Source organism: Xiphias gladius, chromosome 10 (assembly GCF_016859285.1).
Source record: "Xiphias gladius isolate SHS-SW01 ecotype Sanya breed wild chromosome 10, ASM1685928v1, whole genome shotgun sequence".
In the NCBI taxonomy this organism is placed as follows: domain Eukaryota; kingdom Metazoa; phylum Chordata; class Actinopteri; order Istiophoriformes; family Xiphiidae; genus Xiphias; species Xiphias gladius.
The window spans coordinates 26,856,114-26,884,055 of NC_053409.1; the positions used below are offsets into that span (position 1 = coordinate 26,856,114).

General features: G+C 46.2%; 2 protein-coding genes across 10 annotated transcripts in view; one reads left to right on the top strand and one right to left on the bottom strand.

The window, feature by feature from the left end:
• The first annotated feature begins 981 nt into the window (after nucleotides 1-981).
• Nucleotides 982-5,497, top strand: ap4s1 (adaptor related protein complex 4 subunit sigma 1). Of its 9 annotated transcripts, XM_040138190.1 has the most exons (9): nucleotides 1,274-1,413; nucleotides 1,999-2,045; nucleotides 2,126-2,328; nucleotides 2,416-2,502; nucleotides 3,579-3,647; nucleotides 3,872-3,883; nucleotides 4,237-4,357; nucleotides 4,462-4,592; nucleotides 4,639-4,777. In XM_040138190.1, the coding sequence occupies exons 1-9, from the start codon at nucleotides 1,322-1,324 to the stop codon at nucleotides 4,708-4,710; spliced, it is 834 nt and encodes a 277-aa protein (XP_039994124.1). In that variant the 5' UTR covers nucleotides 1,274-1,321; the 3' UTR covers nucleotides 4,711-4,777. The 9 variants fall into 9 exon arrangements, with proteins under 9 accessions (XP_039994128.1, XP_039994129.1, XP_039994124.1 ...); XM_040138194.1 differs by lacking the exon at nucleotides 1,274-1,413 and adding an exon at nucleotides 982-1,263 and having other exon boundaries at nucleotides 4,462-4,777; XM_040138189.1 differs by having other exon boundaries at nucleotides 1,275-1,413; nucleotides 4,462-4,777.
• A 1,888-nt stretch (nucleotides 5,498-7,385) lies between these two features.
• The window catches only part of hectd1 (HECT domain containing 1), a 40,933-nt gene continuing 20,376 nt past the window's right edge, over nucleotides 7,386-27,942 (bottom strand). The window contains exons 17-44 of the mRNA XM_040138118.1: nucleotides 27,790-27,936; nucleotides 27,574-27,668; nucleotides 26,635-26,740; nucleotides 26,345-26,479; nucleotides 25,518-25,657; nucleotides 24,865-25,077; nucleotides 23,813-23,923; nucleotides 23,366-23,532; nucleotides 22,610-22,786; nucleotides 18,703-19,686; nucleotides 17,404-17,625; nucleotides 15,910-16,043; nucleotides 15,666-15,822; nucleotides 15,082-15,152; nucleotides 13,905-14,056; nucleotides 13,762-13,816; nucleotides 13,431-13,659; nucleotides 13,094-13,176; nucleotides 12,838-12,965; nucleotides 11,705-11,906; nucleotides 11,290-11,427; nucleotides 10,226-10,710; nucleotides 9,554-9,712; nucleotides 8,917-8,995; nucleotides 8,712-8,805; nucleotides 8,235-8,385; nucleotides 8,006-8,150; nucleotides 7,386-7,523 (exon numbers count right to left, since the gene is read on the bottom strand). Coding sequence (XP_039994052.1) covers nucleotides 7,386-7,523; nucleotides 8,006-8,150; nucleotides 8,235-8,385; nucleotides 8,712-8,805; nucleotides 8,917-8,995; nucleotides 9,554-9,712; nucleotides 10,226-10,710; nucleotides 11,290-11,427; nucleotides 11,705-11,906; nucleotides 12,838-12,965; nucleotides 13,094-13,176; nucleotides 13,431-13,659; nucleotides 13,762-13,816; nucleotides 13,905-14,056; nucleotides 15,082-15,152; nucleotides 15,666-15,822; nucleotides 15,910-16,043; nucleotides 17,404-17,625; nucleotides 18,703-19,686; nucleotides 22,610-22,786; nucleotides 23,366-23,532; nucleotides 23,813-23,923; nucleotides 24,865-25,077; nucleotides 25,518-25,657; nucleotides 26,345-26,479; nucleotides 26,635-26,740; nucleotides 27,574-27,668; nucleotides 27,790-27,936 — 5,097 coding nt within the window. The remainder of the gene's footprint in view (nucleotides 7,524-8,005; nucleotides 8,151-8,234; nucleotides 8,386-8,711; nucleotides 8,806-8,916; nucleotides 8,996-9,553; nucleotides 9,713-10,225; nucleotides 10,711-11,289; nucleotides 11,428-11,704; nucleotides 11,907-12,837; nucleotides 12,966-13,093; nucleotides 13,177-13,430; nucleotides 13,660-13,761; nucleotides 13,817-13,904; nucleotides 14,057-15,081; nucleotides 15,153-15,665; nucleotides 15,823-15,909; nucleotides 16,044-17,403; nucleotides 17,626-18,702; nucleotides 19,687-22,609; nucleotides 22,787-23,365; nucleotides 23,533-23,812; nucleotides 23,924-24,864; nucleotides 25,078-25,517; nucleotides 25,658-26,344; nucleotides 26,480-26,634; nucleotides 26,741-27,573; nucleotides 27,669-27,789; nucleotides 27,937-27,942) is intronic.

Sequence of the window (27,942 nt, forward strand, 5' to 3'; positions counted from 1 at the left end):
TATCTCAGCTATGTATCTCTCTATCTGTCTCTCTATCTGTCTGTCTATCTGTCTATGTGTTGTTTGTACTTGTTATGCTGTCAATTTTCATTGACTGGTCCAACAGATTCATCAGTCCGGCTCAAAATCTCAGAGCAAACAACAAGAACACACATCTTTCAGTTTTACTCATTTTAACTACGTGTGTGTTCACTCCCTGTTACATTTATAAATAAATAAACACAACTTTATTACACAAATAATGGTATCCACTCCTTTGTCTTATTTGTTCAATATCAGTCATGTTGGAGTTAACCTGCTCTGAACTGCAGCCTGTTAAAACGTGATGTGCTACTTTCGTAATGAATTCTGGAGTTTGATCCTGTTTGTTTGATCTCATATGCATTATGGAGAAAAACAAATTACACCCACTATTGGTAGAATTTGGGAAATTATTACTTTGGTGCCCCTCAGTGGCAAAATCGGACACTGTGGCAGGCAGTGATGCACAGTGTGAAACTGTAAAGTTGTTACATGAAACAGAATTTTTAGAAAAGTTGAGATCATGAGGTGAAACCCCACAAACCAAACTCTGTAAAAAAAAAAACAACTTTTTTAAATGAAAAATGCACTAATTAGTTTAGGGGCTGTAATTACTCGTTATCTTATTATCTATTCTTCTGCAGATTGTTTTTCTTTTATTATTGGATTGATCATTTGGTCTGTAAAACATCAAAAAACAGTGATACATGCACATGATCAATAGTCCAAAACCTAGAAATATTACAATTTATTATAATGCAAGACCAGGAAAAGCAGCAGGTTCTCACGTCTGAGAAGCTGGAACTGTCAGATTCTGTATTTCTCTAATAACATGTGATGTTTTTATTTTTCTAGGGCAGTCTGGAATAAAGAAAAAAAAAAAGTCTGAAATCTGGAGTGAACACTAATGGTCTTATTTACCACACGTTGTGGTATCCTTAACGCACCAGTTCAGGGCATAACTGAGCATGCGCTAGCGATGCTAACCGCTCTCGTTAGCTTCTCACGGTTGTCAACTGAAACATCCGGTGTGCTTCAGATTTATTTTACTTTAATTTGACTCTGGTTTTACTCTCAGGCTCCGAACCACCGCGGCGCCTCGAACAGATTATATCAAATTAGATTAGATCCAATAAAATTAGGTTGGATTCTGGTGGAAAAGAGGGAGCAGCCGTCGGCCCGCGGTTGTTTTTAGCCCGAGCGACGGGGCTCATTTAGCCGCAGCTCAGACACAAGGTGCCGGTAAGTCAGATAAACGCTAGCGACGTTAATGACCGACCCATGACGCGGCGTGGCGGTCATGCTAACGGTTCTACGCGGGTTGTACGTGAACACGCAGCGGCGTGATGCCTTCAGGCGCTCCTCGGACACGCAGAAATCCCATCAACAGAGGTCCGTCAGTGAGAACATGTTTTCCTTATTTAGGGACAGTTGGCCTCAAGATGTCTGACGTTCACAAACCAAAACAAGCAGGTCGAGGACGTCTCCGTGGCCTCCGAGAGACTGCAAGTGCCTTTTTTTCGCTACTTGTTTTTTAACCTCACATAGACTAATCGATTAGAAAATAACGGGCAGATGAACTGATAGTGGTTTCTGACGAGTCATAGACCTAATGTCCTTCCCGGTGTCTCGGAGTCCAAGCTGACGTCCCGAACCCGAGGAGAGTCCGTTTATCATATTTAAGAGGATGAAAACAGATTTTTTTTTTTTTTCCGGATCGACGATGATTTTTCTGTCGATCGATTAATCAAGCGAATCGTTGCAGGGCTAACCGCGTTATAAAGGCTGAAATGAGCTAAAAACAGAGACGACAGGCCAGACAGGCCAGAAAATAAGGAAGAATAGCAGCAGCCCAGGTTTATGTCGCCAGATCTGTTTGTTTCGTCGGTTTAACGTCGGTTTAGATTTTCGGGTTTCTGTCACATTACCGAGTGTTTCCCAAACTTTAACCGGTCCACCTGCGACCTCTCACCGCAGGTGCCAGAAGTCTCTAAACTCTGGGACGATTTTCTCATTTCAAAGAGGTAAAGTGTCCGGTTCTGGAGGCAAAAATTCAAACCACCATCGAGAGAGTCGCTGGTCATTTTCCTCTCGATGGTTTCAGGTCCTAACGACGCACCCGACGGTAGCGTCCCCGTGCCGGGCCTCAGGCCGGCGGCCGAGCGGAGGATGATCAAGTTTGTGCTGATGGTGAACCGGCAGGGCCAGACCAGACTGTCCAGGTATTATCAACCCGTGGAGCTGAGCAGGAGGGCGGCGCTGGAGGCCGACGTGGTCCGCTGCTGCCTGAGCCGCAAGAAGGACCAGGTACGTGAAGTACACACGACGTCTAGGCCCTGGACTCGTGTAAAAACAGCGGTGCGTTCCTTCAACTGTGCTCCTGTCTGTTTCCAGTGTTCCTTTGTGGAGTATAAAGACTTTAAACTGGTCTACCGTCAGTATGCGGCTCTGTATATCGTGGTGGGAGTCACAGACGCCGAGGTGAGTCGTGCTCGGGACTCGGGACTCGGGGGTTTATCCAGTGTGTAAAGTATTGTAGTAGTTTGATAGGTTTAGGCCTGTTTCTGCACAGAATAATGTCTGGACTGGATTAATCCGCCGATTCTTGTCTCGTCAATTAACTGGCTGTTGGGTGAGAAAATGTGCATCACAATAACCCAGAGCTCAGAGTGAAACCTTCTCGAGGTCTGTTGTTGTTCGACCAAACAGTCAAAACCTCATAATTACTCTAAAGAAATGTAGGAAAGAAAAGCTGCAAGTTGTCACATTTGAGGAGCTTGGAACCATGAAATGTTTTGGCATTTTTATTAAATGAAACTTAGGTTTGGATATCGTCAGAGTAGCTGCCCATTCATCTGCTAATTGTTTCAGCTGTACCCGAATTTACTGCTGGGTGGTTTAATCTGTGTCAAAGCATCATCGGCCTCATCAGCTCCTCATACGTTTCGTATGTAAAAATCTATGTATCAATACCAATATTGTCCCTCTGAAATCTGGCGGAGCAGAAGTAGAAAGTAGCAGGAACAAAAAAGACTCAAAGTACAAGAACCTCAAAGTTTGACCTATTCCCAGCACTTCAGTGGTAAACGTACTGGTCACATTCCACCACTGCAAAACCGGTACTGGATCACAGCCTGTATTCAGTCATGAAAATGAGGTTTGTTGCAGCACTAGAGCTGAAATCCACCATGAATAACAACAACAAACAACCCTATTTATAGAGCACTTGTCATAACTAGTCACAAAGTGCTTTACACAGGAAAACCAGATCAAACTATTCAGCACAACGACATGAAATAACATCAGGCCGTTAAAAGCACAGAGAACAAATAATAAAGTGAGATAGAAAAAAGGTGAAAAGATGAAACCTGATGGACACGAACGACGAGTTTAACGGTCTTTTTAGCTGCAGGTCTGGGAGATGTTTGTAAAATGGATCCGGTTCCAAAGGGTCAACATGTCTGTAGGTGACGTTGGGGATTGAACGATGCTACAGCAGCATTCAGACGAGTCAGACTCTGAATCCGGATCCGTGTCCTCTCGCGTGTCTCCCACAGAACGAGCTGTCCATCTACGAGCTGGTCCACAACTTCGTGGAGGTCCTGGATAAGTACTTCAGCCGAGTGGTGAGGAATCCGGCCGTGAGCTGAGCTCGTGTTAAAGCAGTGAAGTAGCTGCTGCCATTAGTGTGGAAATCAGGTGTTAAACAGAACATCTGGATGAATGTGGTGGAGGAGACACTGAAACCTTCGTCCACACACACACTTACTTCACCTTTACCGTCCAGATGTTTTGCTGCCTGTTAGTTTTCAGTCTCATTAACAAAGTGTGTGTGTTTGTTTCCCAACAGAGCGAACTGGACGTATCCTTTAATCTAAGTCACACACACACACACACACACACACAGCTCCCTGCTAACACTGAGCCACTGGTCCGCTCGGGCTGACGCTAAATGTGGGTATGTTGTAGACTGGCGCCCGGAACAGACCCGGGTCTCCTAAGAAAACGGTTTAAACGTGTCCACGCGTCTGCAGCTGGTTCGACGACGTAGATGTTGGCCGAGACGTTGTAGGCGCTGAAGCAGCAGGACTAAGATCAGCCAGTTTAGTCTCATTTACAGAACCAGAACATTTTCTACGCTCTTGTCTTTGCTCCTTCTTAGTGTCTCCTCACTCTAACGTCCCGTCAGTGTTGGAGTTTCTACATTTTGAACAGTTAAAATGGCTCCAACAGAAAATTCAGCAGGTGTTTCCACGTTCGAGGATCAACTTAAAACAGATCAGGACAAAAACAAAGAGGTTCTCTGGTGTGAGCCGAAGAGCAGCGCCCCCTGCAGGTTCGGTTTCAACACAAGGCTGTGAAAAGTTACATTTCACCCGTTTTTCAGCGGGAAACTCGGTCTTATCTGGTTTTGTTTCCTCGACTCTGCGTCGTCATCAGATCATGTTCAACCTGGACCGAGTGCACATCATCCTGGACGAGATGATCCAGAACGGACACATCGTGGAGACCAACCGGACCAGAATCCTCGCTCCGCTCACTGCCCTCGACAAGATGGCAGACGGCTGAGACTCCGGACGCGGTTCCGTTCCCGGGAGACGAGGCCACAGACTTTTTCTCCAGACCGGCATCCGGAGGTGGAGAGTAACAGACTCTAAACTGCAGGGAATCGAACCTGCAACCCTGTGATGGTCCAGTCTGGACTCAGATGCTGATGTTGTCCAAATGCCAATAAATCAATCACTCCAACGTGAAATATCAGTGTCTCGTATCCAGTCTCTCAATCTGCTGGATGATTTATGGATTAATTACTGACACCTCGATGCAGCTGTCGGTCACTGTGTAGTTTACTCTGAACCGAGTGACCTGCCCCCGAGCTCGGATTTCTGACCGGGTCCAGCAGGCACCGGTCCCGGGCCCCAGAAGTCTGAGGGTTTAGGTATTTTATTAACTGCAAATGTCTCAGGAAACTGCACCACAGAGGCACAGTACACACAGGGACCCCGTATCAGAGTCTGGATTTAAGACCTCTGCTAATTTGGTCATTTGTGTCTCATACATCTAAATACAAATGACCACGAGAGGCAGTTGGTCTCTGGGCAGATGGTAAAGCTACTTAACGTCACGGCCGCGTGTAGTTTCTTATGTAAAGTCTCACTCACCGAGCACTTTATTAGGAACACCCGTTAATCAAACCAGCCAGTCATGTGGCAGCAGTGTGATGCATAACAACCTGCAGATCCAGGTCAGGAGCTTCAGTTAATGTTCACATCAAACATCAGAACGAGGAGAAAATGTGATCACAGCGACTTTGACGTGACGTCATTGTTGGTGGCAGACAGATGGTTTGAGTCTTTCTGAAGCTGCTGATCTCCTGGGATTTTCACACACAACAGTGTCTAGGGTTTTTACTCAGGATGGAGCCAGAAACAAAAAAAACCCAGTGAGCATCAGTTCATGTTGATGAGAGAGGTCAGAGGAGAAGGTCCAGACTGGTTGGAGCTGACAGAGGCTACGGTAACTCAGATGATCTTTACAACTGTGGTGAGTAGAAAAGCTTCTCAGGATGAACAGCACGTCCAACCTTGAGGTGGATGAGCTACAACAGCAGGAGACCACGTCAGGTTCCAGTCCTGTCAGCCAAGAACAGAAATCTGCGGCTGCATTGGGCACAGACTGCACCACAACTGGACAGTTGAAGACTGGGAAAAATGTACCCTGGTCTGATGAATCTGGATTTCTGCTGAGGCAGCAGATGGTTGGGTCAGAATCTGGATGAATCCATGGACCCAACCCGCCTTGTGTCAACAGTCCAAACTGGTGGTGGTGGTGGTGTAACGTTGTGGGGGATGATTTCTTGGCACTTTGGGCTCCTTAATACCAACCAATCATGGTCTGAATGCCACAGCCGGTCTGAGTGTTGTTGCTGACCATGTGCTTCCCTTCATGGCCACAGTTTACCATCTTCTAATGGCTACTTCCAGCAGGATAATGCTCCACGTCACAAAGAAACAGTCTTCTCAAACTGGTTTCATGAACATGACAGTGCAGTGAACTTCAGTGGCCTCCCCGGTCACCTGATCTGGATCCAGTAGAACACCTTTGGCAATTGGTAGAACGGGAGATTGAATGTGCAGCTGATAAATCTGTAGAAATGATGTGATGCACTCGTGTCAACATGGACCAGAATCTCAGAGGAAAGTTTCCAACATCTTGTGGAATCCAGGCCATGAAGACCTGAGGCTGTTTCCAGAGCAAAGGGAGGAGCTATCCAGCACGAGTGTGAAGTTCCTAATAAAGTGCTCAGTGAGTGTTTAGTAGATCTTCACGTCTTCTCACCTCATCTCCTAGACTTCAATGTTGTGTTGAGAATTCAAAGGCATGTTCACTCATTTACTTTCAGCGACAAGTTTTCGACCCGTTCTGCAGTTATAACTTTGTGCACAAACAAAGATCTCGTGTGATCGACAAACGTTTTTTCTCTGCACATGACGGATTTATCACTGGGGCCTGTGGTGCAGGAAAGATGACGACGAATGTTTAGCTCCACAAACCACAGGACAACATCTTTACTTCATACTTTGCAAACATTTTAATGATTATTTTTTTGGAGCATACACATTTGAAAATATCTGTTTACCTCAAACTGCAACTTGAGTTAAATAAATGTTTATAATATACAAAGAAAATACAAGGGAGAGCAGAGCTTCTTACATTTTTTTTCTTTTTTCTCTTTCCATGTGCCTCGCACACGACCAGTGTTTCTGTCTCTATAGCTTCATTGTAAAAGAAAACACCAAATGCACTCTGACCTTTGACCTTTACAGCTGGTCAGCAACAACCCGAAAACTGTCTCTCTCTCTCACGCTCACACACACACACACACACACACACGGAAACAAAAAGCAATAAAACAAAAAATAAAAACAAAAAGAGGAGAAGGAAGAGGGGAGGAGGAGGAGGAGGAGAAGAAAACAGAAGCTACGAGTCAAACCAGGCGCTAAACTGAGAACAGAGAGGAGGAGGAGGAAGATCAACACACACACGCACACACACAGCAGCCAGCCTGCAGCAACAGAAACCAGCAGCAGCTCAGGTGGGTGAAGAGGAGGATGCTGCTGCTGATGAAGATGAAGGAGAGAGGAGACAAGTGAAGGAGGGAGGGAAGGAGGTGCTATGGATGTGAGGAGGCAGCACAGCTTTTCTTTCATTTCATTCTGCAACAGAAATCCTCCTCCTCCTCCTCCTCGTCCTCCTCCAGCGGTCAGTCGGTCGGCTAGTTTGGACTGGCTGGCTGATCTGTCAATCGCGTGGCGGGCGGCGACGGACAGAAGACTAGAGGAGCATGCTCAGTGAGGCGGCGGTCAGTTGAGGTGAAAGCCTTTCTCCATGGTGGCGGCTAACAGACGCTCTCTCATGATGTCCTCGGAGGAATATTCAGGAAGCTTCAGGTAGTGAACACACGTGTTGACCGACGGGTAACTGGAGTCGGTGGCGTCGACCTGAGGAGGAGGCAACGACCAGGTCGGCATTAAAGAGAGAAACAAACCTCCGCGCGGTTTGACTGAGAAAGCAGCGGCAGAAAACCGCGTTCGAGCCGAGCTGAGGTCAGCCGTTCTGATGATCGACTTATCGCTGGCGTCGGCTTTGAAGCCGTTTCCAGCTTCTAAAAATTCTGATTGTTGGTTGAATAAAACCAGCATTTTGAAAACATCAACCTGAGCCGTTTTCTACGCCAAACCATTAATCGTGGAAGCCCCAACCCCCCCATTTCATCCACTCTCTCTACCGTCGGGTCGTTTCATCTAAGACAATGCGTCCCAGTTCACAAGTAAAGTGAAAGGGGAAAGTAGCGGCAGCTGCCAGATACAGGCAGAGCAGTAAAAAGTACTATCTCTGTCTGAACTGTGGCGGAGTAGAAGCAGGAAGTAGCTGGAATTGGAAATAGTCAAGTAAAGCACAAGTAGAGTCAGGACCGGTTTACCTTCCTGACGATGGTGAGGCGGGGGTGCAGGTTGGCGAGGCCGCCGGGGGGCAGCGTGGAGCAGCCGGTGGTGAACTGGAGGAAGGCTTTCCTCTCGTCGGACGACATCCCACATAAAACTCTGACGAACCGCAGGAAGCCGGGGCTGAGGGGGGGTTAGAACTTAGTGCCAACCAGCAGCAGGTGAATCTTCAGGTGTGTGTGTGCGTGAGTGTGTGTGATGAGGTACCTGTCTCTGGTGTAACCCAGCTTCGGTTCAGTGTAGTTTATGATGTCATCAGCAGTCCAGGAAGGAGACTGGTTGCCACAGAGGATCATCTGCACCTCCTTATGGCTGAAAGAGCTCAACTTCTCCATCGGAAAGACTCGATTAAAACCCTCTGAGGAGGAGGAGGAGAGGAGAGGAAGAGCGATCAGGGAGCGCAGCTCACACTGAATCCTATCGACGTGTGCGTCACGTCTGCGAGTTCACATCGGACTCGGCCCCGAGGAGGAGCAGGGTCATCTGAAACTGCACGTGTGTAACAGACCAGATCCTGTCGTCCAGACCCAAGAGTTAAGTTACTGAGGAGCAGGGTGAAGATTTCCTCCTTCACCTCCCCTGTGATGTTAGTCTCCTACTATCATGTTACTGTGACGGTCCCAGGTACGTCGTTAGGATCCAGTCCGTCCTGCAGCCATGTGACGTGTGTGTGTGTGTGTTTACCTCTGAAGGCCTCCATCTGCTTCTGGATGCCCGTGTGCATACAGAAATCAAACATCAGCTCCACGTACTCCTCTGCATTCTCCATGGTCACCATCTGTGTATCCACACAGAGACACACACCGTCAGTACAACATGTGATTTCACTTCACGCAGAGAACCGTGTGTAGGAACTCTCCTCCCCGTGGGGTCGGACATTCGTTTTTACCTCGTCGTCTCCGTTGGGTTTGAGATCCACCGCCGAGAAACCGTGAACCTTTGAGGACGGACAGAACTGGAAGTTTAACCTGGGGGGAGAGACGGGAAGTGTTTCACTGCTGTCCAGGGTAACGCGTGTACAGTTCTCCCATGATGCCGTCTTTTCAGAGTCTTGTTTTAACAGTTTCAAATGAGCCAACAAGGACCATGTGCTCAATATGAATGTGTTCATAAAATATGACGAAGCTCAAATCTGAGTGGAGTCGGTGTGGGTACTTTAAACCGGCTGACTGAGCCCGACCCCGCTGGGACCTTATCTTGGAGCCTTGTACCAGAATAAACCTGCCTCATTAAAACCGTCCACAGTTTCTAGGTGGCTATAAACTTCGGTTTGACAGGCTGAATTCGGTCTCATAAACCTGGTTCCAGCCGCATGTACAGGACACACATCAGCAGCTACATCTGATGTTAAAGTGTCAATAATCAGTATTGATGGTGTTATTACTACGACCACCACTATTGTTAAGCTTTTCTCCTCCCATAAATCTGATCCAGAAGCTGGGGGGAGCGTTACCACGGAGACCCAGGGGCTCCGAGGTGTGCGTCGGGGGTTTCGAGCGTCGATGTTGATGATGTGTGCGTTTTACCCGAGGTCCTCGATGCTGAGGGGGGGTCCGGAGCCGAGCGGGTTCCTCAGCATCAGGTCCTGCAGTCTGGTGTTCTTCTCGTCCTCAGATAAACTCTTACTCGCCAGAATCTGCCTCCTCTTCACCGCCAGCTCCTTCGCCTCCTTCAAGAAACTGGCCCTGAAGGAAACAATCGTGTTTGCTCAGCTTTCAAAATGTCGGCAGAGACGTGTCAGATCTGGATTCGACCACAATGAGCTGTGAAGTATTTGTTTAGCCGTCTACACTGTGCGCGCATGTTGTTGGTACACTCGGAGTTCTCTGTACTCGCCGCACCGAGCTGCTGACTCAGGTTTGCACGAGACACTGCTGCCGTTTCTGGTGCCGAACAGATGCAGCGGAAACCCTGCAGAACCAGCACTGAGCCGGTCCGGTTTTGGATTCAACTGAGGATGGATCTTGTATGTTCCACCTTTGTGTCCGTCACAATTTTACACTTTTTATTCTTTTAATTGCCACGTACTTGTTCAGCGTCACCTTTTGATGCACCTTGTTTGATAAATCAAAACTAAGAATTTTGAAAAGAGAAATGGGTCGAAATGTGACATTTTTTCTTTGAATCGTGCAACTAGAATCAGTAAATCTGTGGTTTGGAAGAGCTGGAGCAGCTCCAACATGCGAACACCGTCTCACCTGTGTGGGTTGACCAGCTGGAAGTCTTCCCAGGTCAGGATGCCGTGGTACCAGGCCGGTGGTTTGGGCTTGGGTGGGTCCATGATGAACTCGGACTTGGAGTCCTCGTCGAAGCTGCCCACAGAGTAGGTCTCCTGGCTCTCCTCCGTGGACGCCTCCGACTGCACCTCCGACAGCAGCAGGAAGGGCTGCAGGTGGGGTCGCTCGGGGTCCTGACCCTGCGGCGAGCCGCGAGACTGGTACAGCAGCTTGCTCATGTTGGACTTGATGTCTCCCATGCAGAGCAGCTTGAAGAAGGGCTGGGACACGGGCAGGTCCACCAGCCGGTTGTCCTGGATGCACTTGGCCAGGAAGACACCCAGGAAGTGAAAGAGCTTGGTGATTCGCTCCAGCTCCTCGCTGTCCTGAGGGAACGGAGCCGGGAACAGACCGCAGGAACGCTGAACGTAGAAACCGGGAGGCTTCAGACCGCCGCCCAGGTCCACCTGAAACACAGGAACACAGGACCAGGCTCCGTTTACTGTGGTGCTTTTGAACATACGGATTAAGAGGAGGACACGGCCACCAACAGCTGAGCTCCCACCAGGAAGCTCTCAGGGTGCGGCTTTTAAAACCAAGACCGGGTCAGGTATTTAAATTTAATTTAGGTTGAGATGAGACCTTAATAAACCGGTCCTGATATTATCGACATTATGGTGATTACCATGTGACCACCACCAAACACTATCAGTGTTGGAAAAAGGTGTTTGGGATTTTTTTTATCCCCTGATCACACTGACTCTGGGGCTCCAGGGTTGTGACCATATGAAGTTCAACTCCAACTGGAAAACCTGTTTCACATCAAGTCCACTGTCCAACGTGACTTCGTCTCACGCTGAGCTGAGCCTCATGCTGTGGAACATCTGTTCGGTTTATACCAGTATGTGATGGTGCGACTTGTGTTTGACGCCGATGAGGCTGTGAAATGTGATGGTTGTTTTCACAGCTTGTTTTCAGTCGGTTTCACGGTGACTTTTACTTATTTTCCCTTCAACTTTGACGGAGACTGCGTCTGTGTGTCTGACCTGTCGTGACTCGTCGTCGGGGAAGTCGTCGTCACACAGCCAGATTCCCAGAGACGTTCTCTGAAACTCTGCAGCCACCAGAGCGTAAAACTCCAGAGTCGGGCCGAGACCTGTTCCCTCCTCCCCCTGAAACTCCACCTGGACACACGCGCACACACAAATAAAGAACAGAGGGTTAGAGGTAAATATTAATATATCCTGGGTCAAGGTGGAGGGGGGTCGAACCGGGGACTGACTGCTCAGAGCTTTTACACCTCACATTAAGTCTTTCCCTTCGTGAATGTGTGAAACCCCTAAAACTGACCAAACGGGTACAGGTTTTATACACAAACCAGCCAGGAGGAGTCACTATTGTTCCTCAGGTCTGGCACTGACACTCTCCAGGTGTCAGAACTCTGCTGCGTCCACCTCTCACCTCGAGCACGGACTTCCTGTCGGCGTGGATCTGCATGACGGACTCGGCCCACTCCATCATGGCGTCTCCTCGCGGGACCTTGACTCGCTCGTGTTTGAGGCGACCCACCCTGAACTCTCCGGGGTCGTCCCGCCGCACTGTCGTGGACGGCCGAGAGCGCTCCATGGTCGCCTCCCGCCGGTTCTGCAGCCACACTATGGCCCTGCAGACACATCGGGGTCAGAGGTCACTGGACTGAAGCTCAAGGCTCAGGATCAGAGGTTATTATGTATAACAGACTCGCTATGTGGTGCTGGAATAAATAAATGAATAACGGAGCTTTGAAGCGGAACAACAGAACAAACGGGGAGTGAGTCTTTTTTTAAACAAAAGATTAACGGCGGCAGATGAGGCGAGGTCCAGGGAGCATTTCAGGAGAGCAAACTGAAATTGGAGCGTTTTTTCTGAGCCATTCGAGTCTTGATTTTGATTTGAACTTGAAGATTTCACTGCACTTTTATTCTGGAACTTTCTTGGGGTTCTGCCCAAATATTATGGCTTCAAACACATTATCCAGGTTTAGTTTTACTCAAGTTTTTGGGGTTTAACTGTCTTAATGGGTTTATTCCCAAATTTTCCTTTAGGTTTTTGCTATTTTGAAAGATTTACTTTGGCATTTTTGCCTTTTTTATTGCAACAGTTGACAGGAAACACAGGTAGAGAGCGTGGGGAAGAATCCACCCTGTAACGCCCTGATTACAAAAGGTACACATCTTAGACCACTGGAATATGGGGATGCCCCAAATTCATGTTTATTCCTCTTTTCAGTTCCTGCATTTTCAAATTTTTTTCTCTAAATCACAGGGTTCCCCGACTTTCCACGGTTTTCATGAACTAATTTCCGTATCTTTTAGATTTTATTTCTTCTCTGTTTTCCTGGTTTCCAGGACTTTGCCCAAGTTTACAAAGTTTTACCTAAAACCAAAAGTAAAGCTTTCGGTTTCTTTCCCCCTGGTTTATTCCAAACAGCGGTCTGGGTTGAATCCAGGTTTTCAGGTTTAATCACAATGTTTGAATTCCAAGCATCTTTTATGAGCTTATTGTGAGTAATTAACAGAGGCTCAGTCAGGGGATGTCCCGGGTGTTTGACTCACCTGGAGGCTCCGAAGGCGGTGCAGGTGAAGTAGAGCTGTCGGGTCTCGAAGGGGATGAGGAAAGGACACTTGGAGGTGAGCTGTTCGCACCAGTCGGGCAGCGCTCCGCTGGCCAGAGCCAGAGGCTCCTGGGTAAAAAACAAAAACAACTCGTAGGTAGTTCAACAACCTGCCGCCTTCACAGATGAATACAAGATTCTCCAGGCTGGATGTGCTGTATAAACCGGCGACCAGCAGCCGAAGTACCGTGACTGACCTCGATCTGCTGCAGGATCTTGGTTGTGATCTTCTTACTGGTGAACTCCTCTGGAGACGCGTTGAACTGCAGCTCGTCCACATCTGAACACACAATTCAAAAATTCACAAACTGCCAACACAAAAGGAGCTTCAGGAAGTGGTCTGGTTTCACTTTGTCCCCATTACGGGTCATAATCATCATCATCATCATCAGTAGAATTAATTGTCAACAAAGTCAATCTAACCCACCTGTGACACCACTGGGGTCTGAAGACTACAATGAAGAATTTTCACTGTAACACAGTAGCCTGCGTTTCTGTCTGTGTGTGTGTGTGTGCGCGTGCGTGCGTTCGTACCCTCCTGCAGCGTGCGTGCGTTGGAGGCGGAGTCTCCTCCGATGATGTACAGGATACGCAGCAGCTGCAGGACGTCCTCCACCCCGCAGGCGTTCTGGCTGCAGCCCGCCTTCGCCTGCGCCGCCTCCCTGGCCCCGCCCAGGATCTCGCTGCTCTGATTGGCTGAAACCGAACTCGGGCTCAGACCGCCGGAACGACCCCCGACACCGACACCGTGCTCGCAGAAGTCCTGTAGGAGGGGAACAGATCAGAGGTCAGAGGTCGGACTGTGGGGTTTCATCCTGCCATTTCAGAAAGAGAAGCCGTGTGCGTGTCACGAAGTGTGAATCACCATCTTTCCGCTCTCCTTCTCTTTATCAGAGTCCTTCAGCTCTCTGTACATTATCCTGCAGGACAAAAGAAACCACAGTAAAAACTCAAACGTCTGAGAAACGGGGAAACGGTGAACATTTAGACCGCCTCTCCCCCTCTCACGTGTACGTGGGCTCCCAGATGCGTCGCAGTTTGTCCGTCTTCACGGCCCCGCTGCAGGAGAGCTGCAGCAGCCGCTGGACGTAGTAGAAGATGGTCGACCTGTAGTTGGACAGAGGGAGCTCCACTTCGCGGGTCGTCCCCAGCCCCGCCACCTGAAAACACACACACGCCTTACATTAGTTGTGAGGAATCTCATTGACATCCCTAGCCCCCAAACCGAAACCTGAGACTGCCTTCTGAAGGTCTGAGGACCAGACTAAATGTCCTCACAGCAGAGGTTTCAGAACAAAATTTGTCCACTCAACAATAGAAAGACATGCAGGAGCAATTATCAGCGCAGGTCGACGGCTGCCTCATGAGACGTTTCACTGCAAAGCCATTAATTCTAACCATGGGACTATTCTCAGCTGTAAAATAACGAAGAAGCTTCCTTCACAGTTTGCAGTTACAGGGGAAATATCACACTTTTCATGATTCTCTGTCCCTCGTATTCTCTTATGATGTTGGCAGCCAATGTTATAAATGGTCAAAGTTCCAAAACTTCAGGTGAACATACGTGAAAATGCTCCCCGGGGGTCAAAAGCCCCGAACGCCTCGTTCGCAACGTTACCTCTACCCCCCCGTCCGTCCCGTAGCGCCTGTTGCTCAGGTTGTTCACAGGGTTGTGGGCGTTTGTCTCACACATGCACGGATGCATTTGACAAGTTGACATTTAAAGATGAAGAAGGAGAAAAAGAAGTGGATCCCACTAACAGCTTCAGACTACACAATATTTTGGGCCGGTAAAAATCGCCCTCGTGTCAGATGAGGCGATTTCGGTCAGAAATTCTTGTCATGACTTGGCTGTGGGACACGACGGACTACACCTTGGTCCGCGACCAATCACGGCTTGCCGTCTTTCATGACCCGTGTGATGTCATAACCGATTTCTGGGAACAACAATGTAAAGAAACAACGGGTTCTGAAGAGGTGTGATGCTTAATGCCGAGGGGCGTCGTAAAGGGCCGGCTAAGATCAATAAGGAGTTTTTGATACGCCAACATTTTTATGCCCCAGAATAAAAATATAGACCTGAAATATGCATGAAATGTCCCCTAAATTCAAAACCTTTCCAACCTACAGTATGTTTATTTAGAATTTAGAAGCTGTCTGATGCATATTTTTTAGTCTGTCTTACCTTCAGGGTGAGAGCGAGGTGAGGCGAGGGGGCGCACTCCACTTCCTCCTGAACCTCTGAACGAGGAGTTCCTGAATCCAAAGATGAGAGAGGGGGGAATTCGCAAAGTTAACTTTGATTTAATCTTTTTTTAAGTTTAGTTTAAGTTTGGTTCAACAAAGTCATCTGAACAAAGTGAGCATGAATTTAATGGAAACAAACTAAAATCCACAAATGAACTAGAAATAGGAAACTGAATAGTTTTAGTTTTCGTCTAAAATGCTCATCTAAAAACCAACAAGTATGGAAAGAGATTTTTATAAGTCATGACTTCTGGTTTTTCTTGTTTCTTATATATAGTGTTTGCTATTTTGCTTTCTCAGTAAAATATAATGAAATAAATTGTTTGAAACTAAAAATAATTAAATGCTTAAAACTCATTTCATAATTCCTATTTTCGCAATAACAAAGTCTTATTTGAGCTGTTTTCTGTTTCATCATAGAAAATTACAGTTATTAGTCCACGAGTTGGTGCAGTTTCTATGTAGCTATACGTTCTAAATGCAGGACTTTTTCCAGACCTAATTTCTTGTGTGTGTGGATACCTGGTGGGGGGATCTCCAGGTCGGTGGTCTGCTGGACGTTGGTTCTTCCTGGTCGGGGATCAAAAGCAGGAACCAAAGCGGAGAACTGTCTCTTAAGGACAAAGTCGTCGTCCCACGTCCTCCTGCGACCTCCTTTGGTCTCATACTCCTCCTCCTCCTGCAGGACAGCAGCCACACACTCATCCTACTCATCTTCACTTCCTGTTACTATTATTTTATAATAATATAAAGTCCGTTTCTGTACCAGAACCTCCTCGTACTCCTGGTCCTCCTGATTGTCGTCTTCGTTCTCGTCGTCGTCGTCGTCCGGCTCTGGGAGGTCCTCCTCGTCGTCCAGCTCAGCCAATAACGTGTTGGCACGACAGCTGTCCAAGAAGTCTACAGGAGGGTGGCAGAGGCAGGAGGAGGAAAAATGATGTTGCTCAAACCATTCAAAGTGGTGGAAGCAGCAGAGGAAAGGCTTAAAATCCACCTGCCACCAAACAGATTCAAAATAGCTCCGTACAAGCACTCGATAAGTCAGCTGACAGAAAATGAGTAGTGGACTTGCTGCCTTTAAACGGAATCCCTGTTACTCAGATAGAAGAAGTGTTCTGAAGACACGACTTTGGACTACTGGATAGGTACCTTAGTTTTAGTAAAGGACCCGAGCACCAATGGTGTTTTCTCTGGGATTTTCTCAGATTTCAGTTTACAGTGGTTCTGTGATTGAAATGTCAGGAGTCCAAAGTAGATTTTCTTTAAATCTTCTCACCAGATTCACCGTGTTATGTCTGGTGCCAGTCTGACATTAGGTTGTGCCATAACACCATTTGCCATTAGCTTATCAATGCCATGTTCCAGTGTCACTACATCTGGAATCCAAACCCAGGTGTTAACCCACCTGTTTAAGTCATAACAGGCAGTGTTGCATCAGGCGGTTGTTGGACCGCGGTACACCTGCTCGCAGCTCGTTAGAACATTACTTCTGTCTGTAGCAGTGAGTATGAAAAGCTGGATTTGATTAAGTCAGAGAACTCTTGAACAGGGTTTTAAGTGTGTCTACTTAAAGCTTTACTGATCAGGTCCTGAAACAAACCTGATCAGAAAATATTCCACTGTCAAAGTGATACATGTTCCAATGTATCACTTTGACAGTGGAACCAAAACTCTGGTATAGTCCTGACGTGGGGATTGAAATATGGGCGTATTTAAAACAAAAGCCAGCTCTGCTGATGAAGGGACTTAGTTCGTATTTTTGACATCTGTAGCCTTAAAGATTCATTTAAGAAATGATCAGTAATAAAAAAATAGTGGTGGGCTCCAGACCTAAAAATTGTGAACTAACACTTGCTGTTATTCTGGTCCATTAGCTTGTATATTAACCCATAGAAAATAAAGTCAAGGACAGAAAATAATGTACCTGAATTGTTGATTCTGTGCAACACAGAACAAGAGTTATCGGATGTGATATTTAGCTTGTCTGCTCCTTGATGTGAGGGGAGTTAAGCAGCAGGTTAGCTGAAGCAGGCCGAGTGTGTGCGTGCGGATGTGCGCACAAGTCCTTCTATGGTTGTGTGGACAAATTTTGGTTTGAAATCATCTTGTGAGGACATTTTGCCTGGTCCTCACACCTTCAAAAGGGTTTGAGGGTTCAGACCAGGTTTCAGGGTTCGTGTTAGAATCGGGTTTAGGTTGGGGTGAGTGTCCTCCCAGCTGTACAAAGTGTGTGTTTTTGTGTGTGTGTGATATCACCAACCATAGAGAGAGAACTCAGCCTCCTGGCCTGTGTCACTCTCGCTGGACGTGGACGTCAGACTGGTCGTCAGGGTGTTGCTAAGCAACTGGCCCACCGACAGACCCGTGGTGGCCGTGGCTACGTTATTGCTGCTGGTTACTATGGAGGTTGACATGGTAACGGTGGAGGTGGTGCCAGTGGTGGTGAGGTTAGGAAAGCTCTGAGCGCCCATGAGAGGAGAAGCTGCAAACAAACAAACAAAGAAACAAACACAAACACAAACAAATACAAACACAGGGCGGTTAGTCGGTCAGAAACCAAAGAGACGAAGCAGCAGGTGAAGCTTGTTAAACTCCAGTCAGCTGACTGGAAACAGCTGCTGACCAGGGCGGGCCACCCTGGATCTGGTCTCTAGTCTAAGTCCACCTCAGGTCCATGAAGTATCCTTTTTTAAAACGCTACAAGGCTCGATTCTTTGCAAAATCTGACTCAAAAGAAGCTGAAAACAGAGCAACAGTTACGCATTTTAGTCAGCCAGTCAAAACACAGCAAACCCAACTCACTTGGTAGTATCTTCACCCCGTTAGACCTGTTCCTGTTTAACTGTAAGAGTGTCGCTGGGCAGATTTTGGCCAGGAAGCAGCCTCTGTCTACAGCTTACGGAGCTTTTTTGGCCCTTTTCAACTGTAGGAACAGTTCCAGGATCCCAGGAACCTTTTTAGGAACTTTCAGAGTGGAGTTTTACCTACATCACTGAATGGTCGAACAATACAGAGCTACAACATCTGCACAGCCTTTATTTGGACTGCAAGAAAGGATTAGGTGTTACTATTAATTATTATCTATATTTTTTTTAAATGATATTGATCTTTTAATGAAAATCATCAAAAGTAAAACACAGGTCTCCCCAAGCCTACACCAGCGATCTGAATGACATAACAGGTGAGGTGCTTTCTTATTAGCTTCAGGCAGAGCTTCAGGAACAGAATTTCAACGGAGTTGTGGACTCGGTTCAGTACCAGGTTAGATTGTCATGGGTATGAATGTTTGGATTTGTGATGACCTCTACAGCAGGATTTTATTCAAGTTAGTAAGTGCTGATGAGTTTATCCAGACACCATTAATCAAGACTAAAAGTTTAGTCACCTCCTAAAGCAGTGAAAAATAGGTGCGTTTAGTTTTCTGTCCTTGAAAGATTTCAGTTTGGTCACGAATACAGTGCTGCATTCAGTCAAAACCCTTGACTGCATTAGTGGCGTAGTAAGGCTGCAGTACTCGCTGGCAGTGATAGAGTAGTATTAGTAATAATGGAGTACTCACTGGCAGTACTCATGACGTTCCTGCCGAGCGTGTTGGTGTTGTTGTCGCTGCTGCTGCGGCTCAGGTTCATGTTGTTGGTGGCGTTGGTGCGAGACATGTTGGGCGCGCGGCGGACGAAGGACTCCATGAGGCTGGCCTCGCGGGACGAGAGGTTGGGAACGCTGGCGCTGGAGCTCATGGGAGCGCCGGCGGCCAGCAGCGAGCTGACCGACAGCCGGGCGTTAGCTGCCGAGCACAGAGGCCTCTGGGAAGGCGTGTCCTTGCTGGATGACTCCGACACCGAGCTGACGTCAGGGGAGCTCACGCTCACCAGCCCCATGGAGATGGCTGTTGCCGGGTCAGCGGCCGCCGTGGATGAGTCCTTATTTCTGGCTTCGTCTCCGGGGGCGGGCGTGTCGGCAGTGAGCGTGCCAGAGCTGGAAGCCGAGCCGGACCCGCCCTCCGCCGCAGACGACAGCACGACTATGGGCTCCTGCGGCTGTCCTTCAGAGCCGACCCCGCCTCCCGTTACTCCTCCCGCCCCGGAGCCCTGGTCGAGCAGCAGCCCTTCGGCCCTCCTCTCCAGCCGCAGACCCCCCGCACCCGGTAGCCCAGCAGAGGAGCTCAGGCTGATGTCAGAGGAGGAGGCGACGCTGCAGACGGAGCTGCTGCTGCCCTTCCTGCTGGAGGAGCTGGCCCCGCCGAGCGACGTGGCCCCGCCCTTGTCGGGACAGTTATTTTTCACCAGGCTGCTCCACGACTGCTGCTGCGAGGACGAGGAGGAGGAGGTGGTGGTGGTGGTGCCGCCGCTGGCCGCCGGCGTCGCGGAGGGTCCCACCGTGGAGGAGGCGGGGCCTGAAACAGTGGATGAGACAGGTTTGGGTGACGGCGCTGTGGCAGCCGACTCAGGGTCGTACCCTGGAGCAAGCTTGAGGTCAAACTTCCCTTCAGCGCCCATACGGTAAGAGTTAGAGCCGCCAGCATCCCAGGTTACATCAATCCAGCCTGGATGGACAGAGAGATAGGAGGGAGACGGACGGATGGATGTCAGAGACCCGGCAGAGAGAGACAGAGAGAGAGAGAGAGACAGAGAGAGAGAGTGCTAGAGGGAGGTAGACAGAGAGCAGAGAAGCAGCTTACAGTCAGAGCAGCTCCACACAGCTCTACACTGGACAAGCGCGATAGTTTGCATGAAATGTAAATTTAAAGTCACAATGAAAAGTCAACCAAGACTTTGTTTTGAAATTTGTCCTAAGGTCATAACCACAATAAATACTCAGTGTTGAGAGGGATTATTTCATAACTGTGGCCTTTCGTTTCTCTGGGGCAACTGCTTGTCTTTGTCCTGTCGGACGCTTGTTAGGAACTGACAACTTGCTTCAGTACTGGGAGTAGTATGGTCTTAAATGCAAGCACTCCATTTTTTTTATTATGTTACTACTGTATGTATCACACTAGCCTACAATTAATAAACCTCAATACTTAATACTATAAATACTCACTGAAAAAAGGTATTTGAAGCTATCAAGAGCAAAAAAAGTCAGCGATTATTATCAGTTTTAATATTGGTACCAAAAGTTCCAACACAATGAAACCCTCACGAAGAGGAATCCTTTATATAGATAGAAAAAGATTAAGAATTTCTTTTCATTTCAGTAACTCATGAAATTATAACCATGCCAATGTGATTTTGGCCGAGATAATTCTATTGTCAAAACCTTCATCCTTTCGTCTGCCTTTAATACATCATGCAGCATGTCCCACTTTAACATCCCGTTTCAACACAAATAAAGTAACATACAATTGCTTTGTATGTAAGTAAAGTGCTACCTATAAAATGCTGTTTCACTGTGACTTTAAAGACCCACATGTTCAACACACTTTTTAAACTCCACTTGTGGAGGTTTCGGTCCAGGTGGAAAGATGAGAGAGAAAAAAAAATGAACACAGTCACAGAAAATGACAAAGCAAAAGTAGAAAATATTCCTGGCAAATGCAAAGCATCAAAGCCACAAAGACAAAACTCAGAAACAACAATAACGATCATCCTGGATTATGATTCTTAAAAATGATAAATCAACAGAGCTGCTGGTGGCGTTCAATGCGCTCAGCTCACTGACAGATCTGAATAAAAAAACAAACAAACAAAAAAAACAAAAACAGAAACACCGAGAGGAGCAGGAGGCAGAGGAGGAGGAGGAGGAGAAGATATAGAGGAGGAAGAAGATCCTTTCAGATCTGGTCTTTAACGCTGACTGTCCAGGTGTCCTGTTGGGATTCACGTGTTTATTCATGTGTAATCATTTGGAACTGTTGCTCCACTGGGTGCAATGAAATGGTAACAACAGAAGTGCGTCGGTTTTTTTTTTAACTTTCTGTCTCCGATAACTCTGGATAATAAAACTCTGCTCTGCTTGCAGCTGCTTCTTGTTCTTACATTTCACCTTTCAGGCGGACACATACCCAGCTCACACATACAGACGTTATGTACAGTCTGCCGGGTCATACATTTACGTCACACGGACCCGAGGCACTCTTGACCAAAGTGGTGGACTAGCTCTGTCACGTTTATGCTTTAATGGTTGTGATGGAATTTATTCATTTGAACGTGACCTTTTCAGAGAGCGGCAGCTCTACGGTGGATCGGCTGACATTACTAGAGCTTCTAAAAACACCAACAAGCTGATCGGAAACTAAGAGATTGCATGAGGGATGTTCAAGTCGGCCTTTTTCTTTTAAACTTTGAGAACACCCACGCAGAGCAAGGTGCAGACCAGTTGTGCTTAGCTGCAAACTCAAGTGTGTTAAAAAAAAAAAAAAGGTGACTGGAGAATTAACGTGCGTCAAGAAGCTGCCAGTGTGTAGGACTTCACAGGGAAAACGAAGAGCGTGGGTGTTCTTATGTGCATCGCACGCTGTCGGCTGCAACGCCTCGAGAAGCTTGCATCCCATAGAAAATGTTACAATCTCGCTCCATCAGCGCTCCGATCCCTAACCAACCACTGGCGGAACTGGCTGTTACCAACTTTTTAGATGCAGATTTCACTCGTCGGTTTCCTTTCAACAGCGAAACGACGGTTTAGTCTTATTATAAAATCAGTCCACAGTAGCGTTGAGTCGTTTATAACGAACAACTACAATACTTGAAGCATGAACGCTGCTTGCACAGATCCTGTATGTATCATCATGAGGCCACAGCACAGACAGATGTGTGATACAAACATTGCTGATGATTAGTGATTATAGAGTAACACACCAGAATGTTGACTGTGGGCAGGTATTTGAACCAGCAGGTTGTTAAAAGTGAAAAGCTCAAATTTGTATATTCAAAATTGAGACATTGAGGTTTGCACTTAAACTTAAACTAAATTAATCTGTAATCCATATTTTTCAATGAATGTGTAATATTAATAAAGTTAAATTAAAAAAAAAAAAAAAAAAAAAAAAAAAAAAGATGTGCAGAAGCCCTTTTCATTTGGTTCTTCAAAATTAGTTTTAGTTTTCCTCTTCTCTGCCACTACACATGACGAATTTAGAAACCAGTACTGATTCTGGTACTGCCTCAGTTCACGTCTTCATATGGATCTGTGCTCATTTTCTTTTCCTCAGTCTTGGATCTGGTGTTTCGGAAGCTAAAATCTAAAATCTAAAAAGCTAAGTTGCTCTTGCACCAAAATTTGAAAATAAAACACAGGTTTAAAAAATTCAGAACTTGCTGTCACGAATATCTGCCCACAGTCGAGCCTCTGAACAGAAACAGGGAGCTGTGGACTCAACAAAACCTTAAGACAAGAAAAGGTATTAGACATTATAACACTTCAAAATACAAGTTAAACTGGCTGCTTGGTGAATCCTCGGTCCTCTGTAGCTGAAACAACAATCAGAAGTTTTCATTTTTCAGTTTCGTGTTTTTCTGGACGCGTCTTACCGTTGTGAGCCTCTCCGGTGACGGTGCCCTCTCCGGCCGGGTTGCCATCCTGGTCTCGCCACTTCCAGTCGATGCCACGGACGACCCGTGCCCCAGGAACAATGTACTTCATCACCTGGGAACGAAACAGTCGCCGCTGGCGACGGAGGTTCGCCTCCGCCTCCTTCACAGCTTTACCTGAGGGGGACAGCGAGAGAGACCGGTTAATATCAGTCATTTGATATGTAAATGATAAAGAGGGCAGCTGGAGGGATGATTTAATGCTGCCAGAGAAAAAACAAAACCAGGAGCATATGGACTCAAATAAGATTTAGCTGATGAAACAATCTAATGATCTGCTCTTTTAGTAGCTACTAAATGGACTTTGAAGCGAGCTTGTTTCCTGAAGGGAGAGTAAAGTTGTGAATCTGTCAAATGACGACTTTGGATTTTAATCGGTATTTTGTGTATTTTGTCGTAATTATCGTATGAATCCTTGAGTTCAAGACATGTTTTCTGAGGTCACAGCAGCAAACTCTAATAAGTTCATCATGTAATGAAATTCCCTCCAGTTGTTCCTGAATGGGGCAGACGCACGGACGGACAGCCTGACAGCATAACGCCGGCACGCCGAAACAGTGGAGCCCTATGGCTCAGAGGAATCAGAGGTGTAGGAGACGTTCAGCGCTGGTTCGATTCTGCACATTGGGTTTGATGACAGGAAGAAAAAATGATTATACTAAAATGCAGAAGTGACTAGGATGATGGTGCCCTTACCCAGCTGGTCCTCACAGACGGCGGTGACGGTGCCGTACAGCTCGAGCCCAGACAGGGACAGGTAGTGGGTCTGACCGCTGGCGTTCTTCCCCATCTGTTTGATCCTGATGTGTCTCCAGCCCTGCTTCTCCTCTTTGGACGGGTCCAGAGGCCACGTGGCCGTCGACCTGTAAAAACACACCCACACACTTACAAACGTCACCAGTCGAGATGTACATCAAATCCCCGAGTCTTGTGCTGCCTTCAAGTCATGGCTCATTTTCTATAAATATAAGCTCTCGTAAGAAAATTGGTCCACATCAGCCCCTTAGTGTTTGTTTATTTGTGGGATAAGTGGACAATTCAGGTAACTTTCTCCCACCTGCTGTGGTGAGTTTTGTTAGAAATCATGCTCAAACAATTAGCTGATTAATGGATTAGTTCACTGAAACAAGAGGCGCGGCGTACCCAGGTTCGTTGAGGCTGCAGTCGTCTACGTGAGTGTAGAGAGTTGTCCAGTTCTGACCGTCCTTCGACACTTGAAACACCCAGTTCCTCAACGCAGAGCGGCCATAACCCCTGAAAGAGGAAAACGGGTGAAACTGCAGACGGAAACTAAATTGAAAACGAAATATCTAACTGAGAATGTCTGGTTTTATTTTCTATTTTTACTACACGGCATGTCTTAGGATGTTGGTATGTTTGTTTTATTACCTGGCATTTCTCAGGGTGTGTGTGTGTTTTATTACTTGGCCCCGTTTTTCATACATGGGTCACTGAGGTAACTTGATTTGATTGATGATAATTTGACACAAGCCTGGATGTTTGGGTTCTTCAGAGCCGTTCTACTTGGGTTATTTAGTCAGAAGACCTAAGACCCAACGCTGCCAAAGTGCAGCTTATTCACAGTTAACTGGATCATGACCAAGACTTTTCAAGGCCTGTTCCTTTACATGAACTAATATTCAGATGAGAACATGTAAACTACTGAAAAATAACAGAACTCTGTTGGTGTAATTACTTGTAGATAAAAGGTAATTCATTTTCAGTTATGAACACTAACACTAATACTAGCAAAAGAAATGTATTGAAATAAAAATTTCAGACTTATCAGGTTAATGAACCTAGAAAACGTGGTGATTATTACATTTTATGGGGATTTGACATGTACCTAAGTAAGTAAGAAAGTATACATGGATTGATTAGATTAGTGTATTGTGACTGCTTTTATTGAAAACTTAGCATGTGTTTAAAGTGGTTACTCAACTTTAAAGATCTAAGAGCCTCATATACAGCTGCAGTAAAAATGCGCCGTCTGTAGTCACAGTTTAAAACCTGCCAGTCATAACTTTTTTCAAAAATAACGTCATCCAAAGTTTAAAATCAAACTTTTACTTCATTTAGAGGTAACCCAATTAAACTCAACAGTAATTATCAGGATAATCGCAGCCTGATAACAACATGTTAGCCTGGATGAGTTGAACCGCGTAGAGCAGGGGACAAAATGTTTGTTTTATTACCTGGCATGTCTCAGGGTGTAGGCTGAGGGAATGACCCAGAGGCCGAGGTCGACGGCGAACCAGGCGTTCTTGTCATCGTTGGTGTGGCAGTTGAGGGCGGAGCTGTCCCTACTCAGGATATCCTCCAATCGTCCGTAGGGGAGGTTACGCCCCTCCGATGATGTAACCACCACCAGGCCGTAGGCGGCAGGGTTCACCCACTCATAAGCCGTCCTGAGGGCAAAGGAAATAAGGCTTAATTACATGAAAATCTAACTGAAACTGGCTGTGACGATGCTCCTAAAGTCCAAATTGAAGCTGCCTGAGAATAAAGGTGGAATTTAATAACTGCTGATCAACTTTCACCCTTTAAGACTAACAACCTTATCTCAATAGAAATATTTTCATCAGTTAAAAGTCTTCAGTAAGCATCTTTAATAGGTGTGTGCATAGAGGAAATGGGAGATTTAGGGCATTTAACAGGTTTTATTTGTCTGGATATGCAAAGAATGTCAGATCAAACTCTTCCAGCCAAAAAGGTACGTGCTGGATAAAGTGTGTCACCAGACACTGCCTCTTCAGTTTGACAGCTCTCCCATTTTAGAATACTGTAAAACTGTCTCTCAGTTCACTTAAAATAAAGATTTGACCTTGGTTCTAGTCAATGTTCTTACTTAGCGTTGGTTCCAACCCAGTAAATGATGCCGTTCTCATCAAAGTCATGTTGGTGTCTAAAGGTGAAGGTCTGCCCTTCCCTGAGCTTCCTCACGAAGACGAAGGAGGAGCGCTCGAAGTCGTACCACTGCTTCGCCACCTGGCGGAGGAAATTAACGATGAGCCAGAGCTATGCATTATTACAATACAATAACAATCCAGCTAGATGGTTGTTCTGTATAACGTACTCTTTCCTCACAGCTTTAGAATAACTGAACCGCTTCAGGACGCGTGCAAGAGGAAAAGTTAACATGGATCTCCCTGATTTGTTTACAGTAACAACTCCGATGAACAACCCTACCATCGTTTTTAAAAAGACTGAGTCACATTTTTTTTTTTGCCGCTTTTCAAAACTTCTTTACATTTACTTCTGTGTTGTTTAACTACTATTAAAAAAAAGCTTGCCTGTGTGTAGAATTGAATGATATGGGTAAATATAAACCTTAAATGTTATTTATGATATAATTTCAAAAATAAAAATCAGTCCACAGTAGCGTTGAGTCACTTATCCAGATAATGTAATATCTGGATAAGTGATCACCATCTGTTGCTACATGCAACAGATTGTTTTTCTTTTCTGTAAAGTCAATTCAGAAATAACAGCAATGATAAAATAACCAGTGACAACAGTGACTGGTATCAAAGGGAGCGTAACCATGGCATAAACCTTATGGCAAAAATCCGATGATATGTATCGTCATAACAACAAAGCCCAGTCGTGTATGTATTTGTGTTGTCTGTGTGTTGTTTGTGTGTGTGTGTTTTCTTGTGTTCTGTGCACCCTCACCATCTTCAGCAGGTACTGCTCTAGAGACTCCACAGTAGCGAGCGGCTCCATCTTCAACATACGACCAGTCCGGTCGATCAGAGCCGTCTCACCCGGCGCTCTCTCCAGACGGAAACGCAACCTCCTCGTCAAGATCTGAAAAACACAAACCCGCGTTTGCACGGACACCGTCAACCGGCCGTAGTTTCCCCAACACACAGACTAAAAATCAGTGAGACTTATTCTGATGTGAACTCAATGTGCGTGTGAGCTGAGGCTCAAACCTGGATCCAGAACACACTGTGACTCACCTGCAGGTTGTATGAGGATCCTGGCGTGTCATACAGGTGCAGAGGTAGACGTTCAATTGACTCCAGGACAGCTATCAGTTTACGGATTAAGGCAACAGCTGGTCGGCTGCAAACACACAAACAAACGGTGGTCAAAGTGTCCCAGCTGTCTGTTCTTGGCTGAAACGGTCAGATTGAACCTGATCTTAACCCTTTTTGTTTCATCAGGTTGGAATTACAACAAAAAGTGACAGGTGTGTACCATCAGAAATTCGTCTGAAAACGAAACAAAACAAAACAAAGAGTCCTGCACACTGTCGATCATTTGCACCGACTTTGTTAATGTTTCACTCCTGTGACCATCAAGTCAAATTCAACTGTTTTTTCCCAAATGTGTATGAAAATCTGGGCTGCGTAGTTATTCTGATAATAAGAGAACGAGGAACTGATTAACAGGGGCTGATAATATGCAGGGCAAAAGGATTTTACTGGCATCTTGGATTTTTTTTTTTTTTTTTTTTTAAAAACTACAGCAGGCATTTAAATCAACTATTGACTATAACCACCATTAATAATCTCTCATTTGTTTTAATCGTATATTTTTTATCATTTGTTAATTAACTGATGATTCTATAAATTGTCAAAACTGCAGTAAAATGCACATGAATCATCACCAGAGCCCAGGTATTAACTTCTGACTCCTCCTGTTTGACCAGCAGCCTACAACCAAGTATGCATCTCACAGTAATATGAACGCACCATCATTGTCTCGATTTAACTTTCATTCTAACAGTTACTGTCCATATTATCAAAGTTATAATATATTCATTCAACTCAACGATGATCAGATGAATCATTTCAGCACCACGGCTGACTGTGGTTTGTGTTACGGAACATCATACTGAGTCAGACTGAGCTCCAGGTTGAGCCGTTAAAGCGGGGCTGTGAACTTGTCGGTACCTTTCATCATCTTCATTCTCGCTGAAAGCCGCCTTAAAGACATTGATCCTCTCCATCAAAGGCTTACAATCATGTTTCAGGTCCAGTTCCACACTCTGCACACAGACACAGCAGAAACAAAACATCACACTTTCAACGTCTTTAAAGACGCTGCAATGTTTTCAATTGAAGACCTACTGTAGGACGTGATACGCTGGTTTTAAAAAGATCACTCACATTATTGAGGACAGTAAACAGAGCCTGGACAAGGCCACTGCTACACATCTCATACGGAGAAATTGTGTTTTCATCCTTCAAAACTACGATCAAGTTCTCCAGAGCCGTTTTCATCAGGTCCCTCCAAGTGTTCTCCCCTTCAATACACTGTGA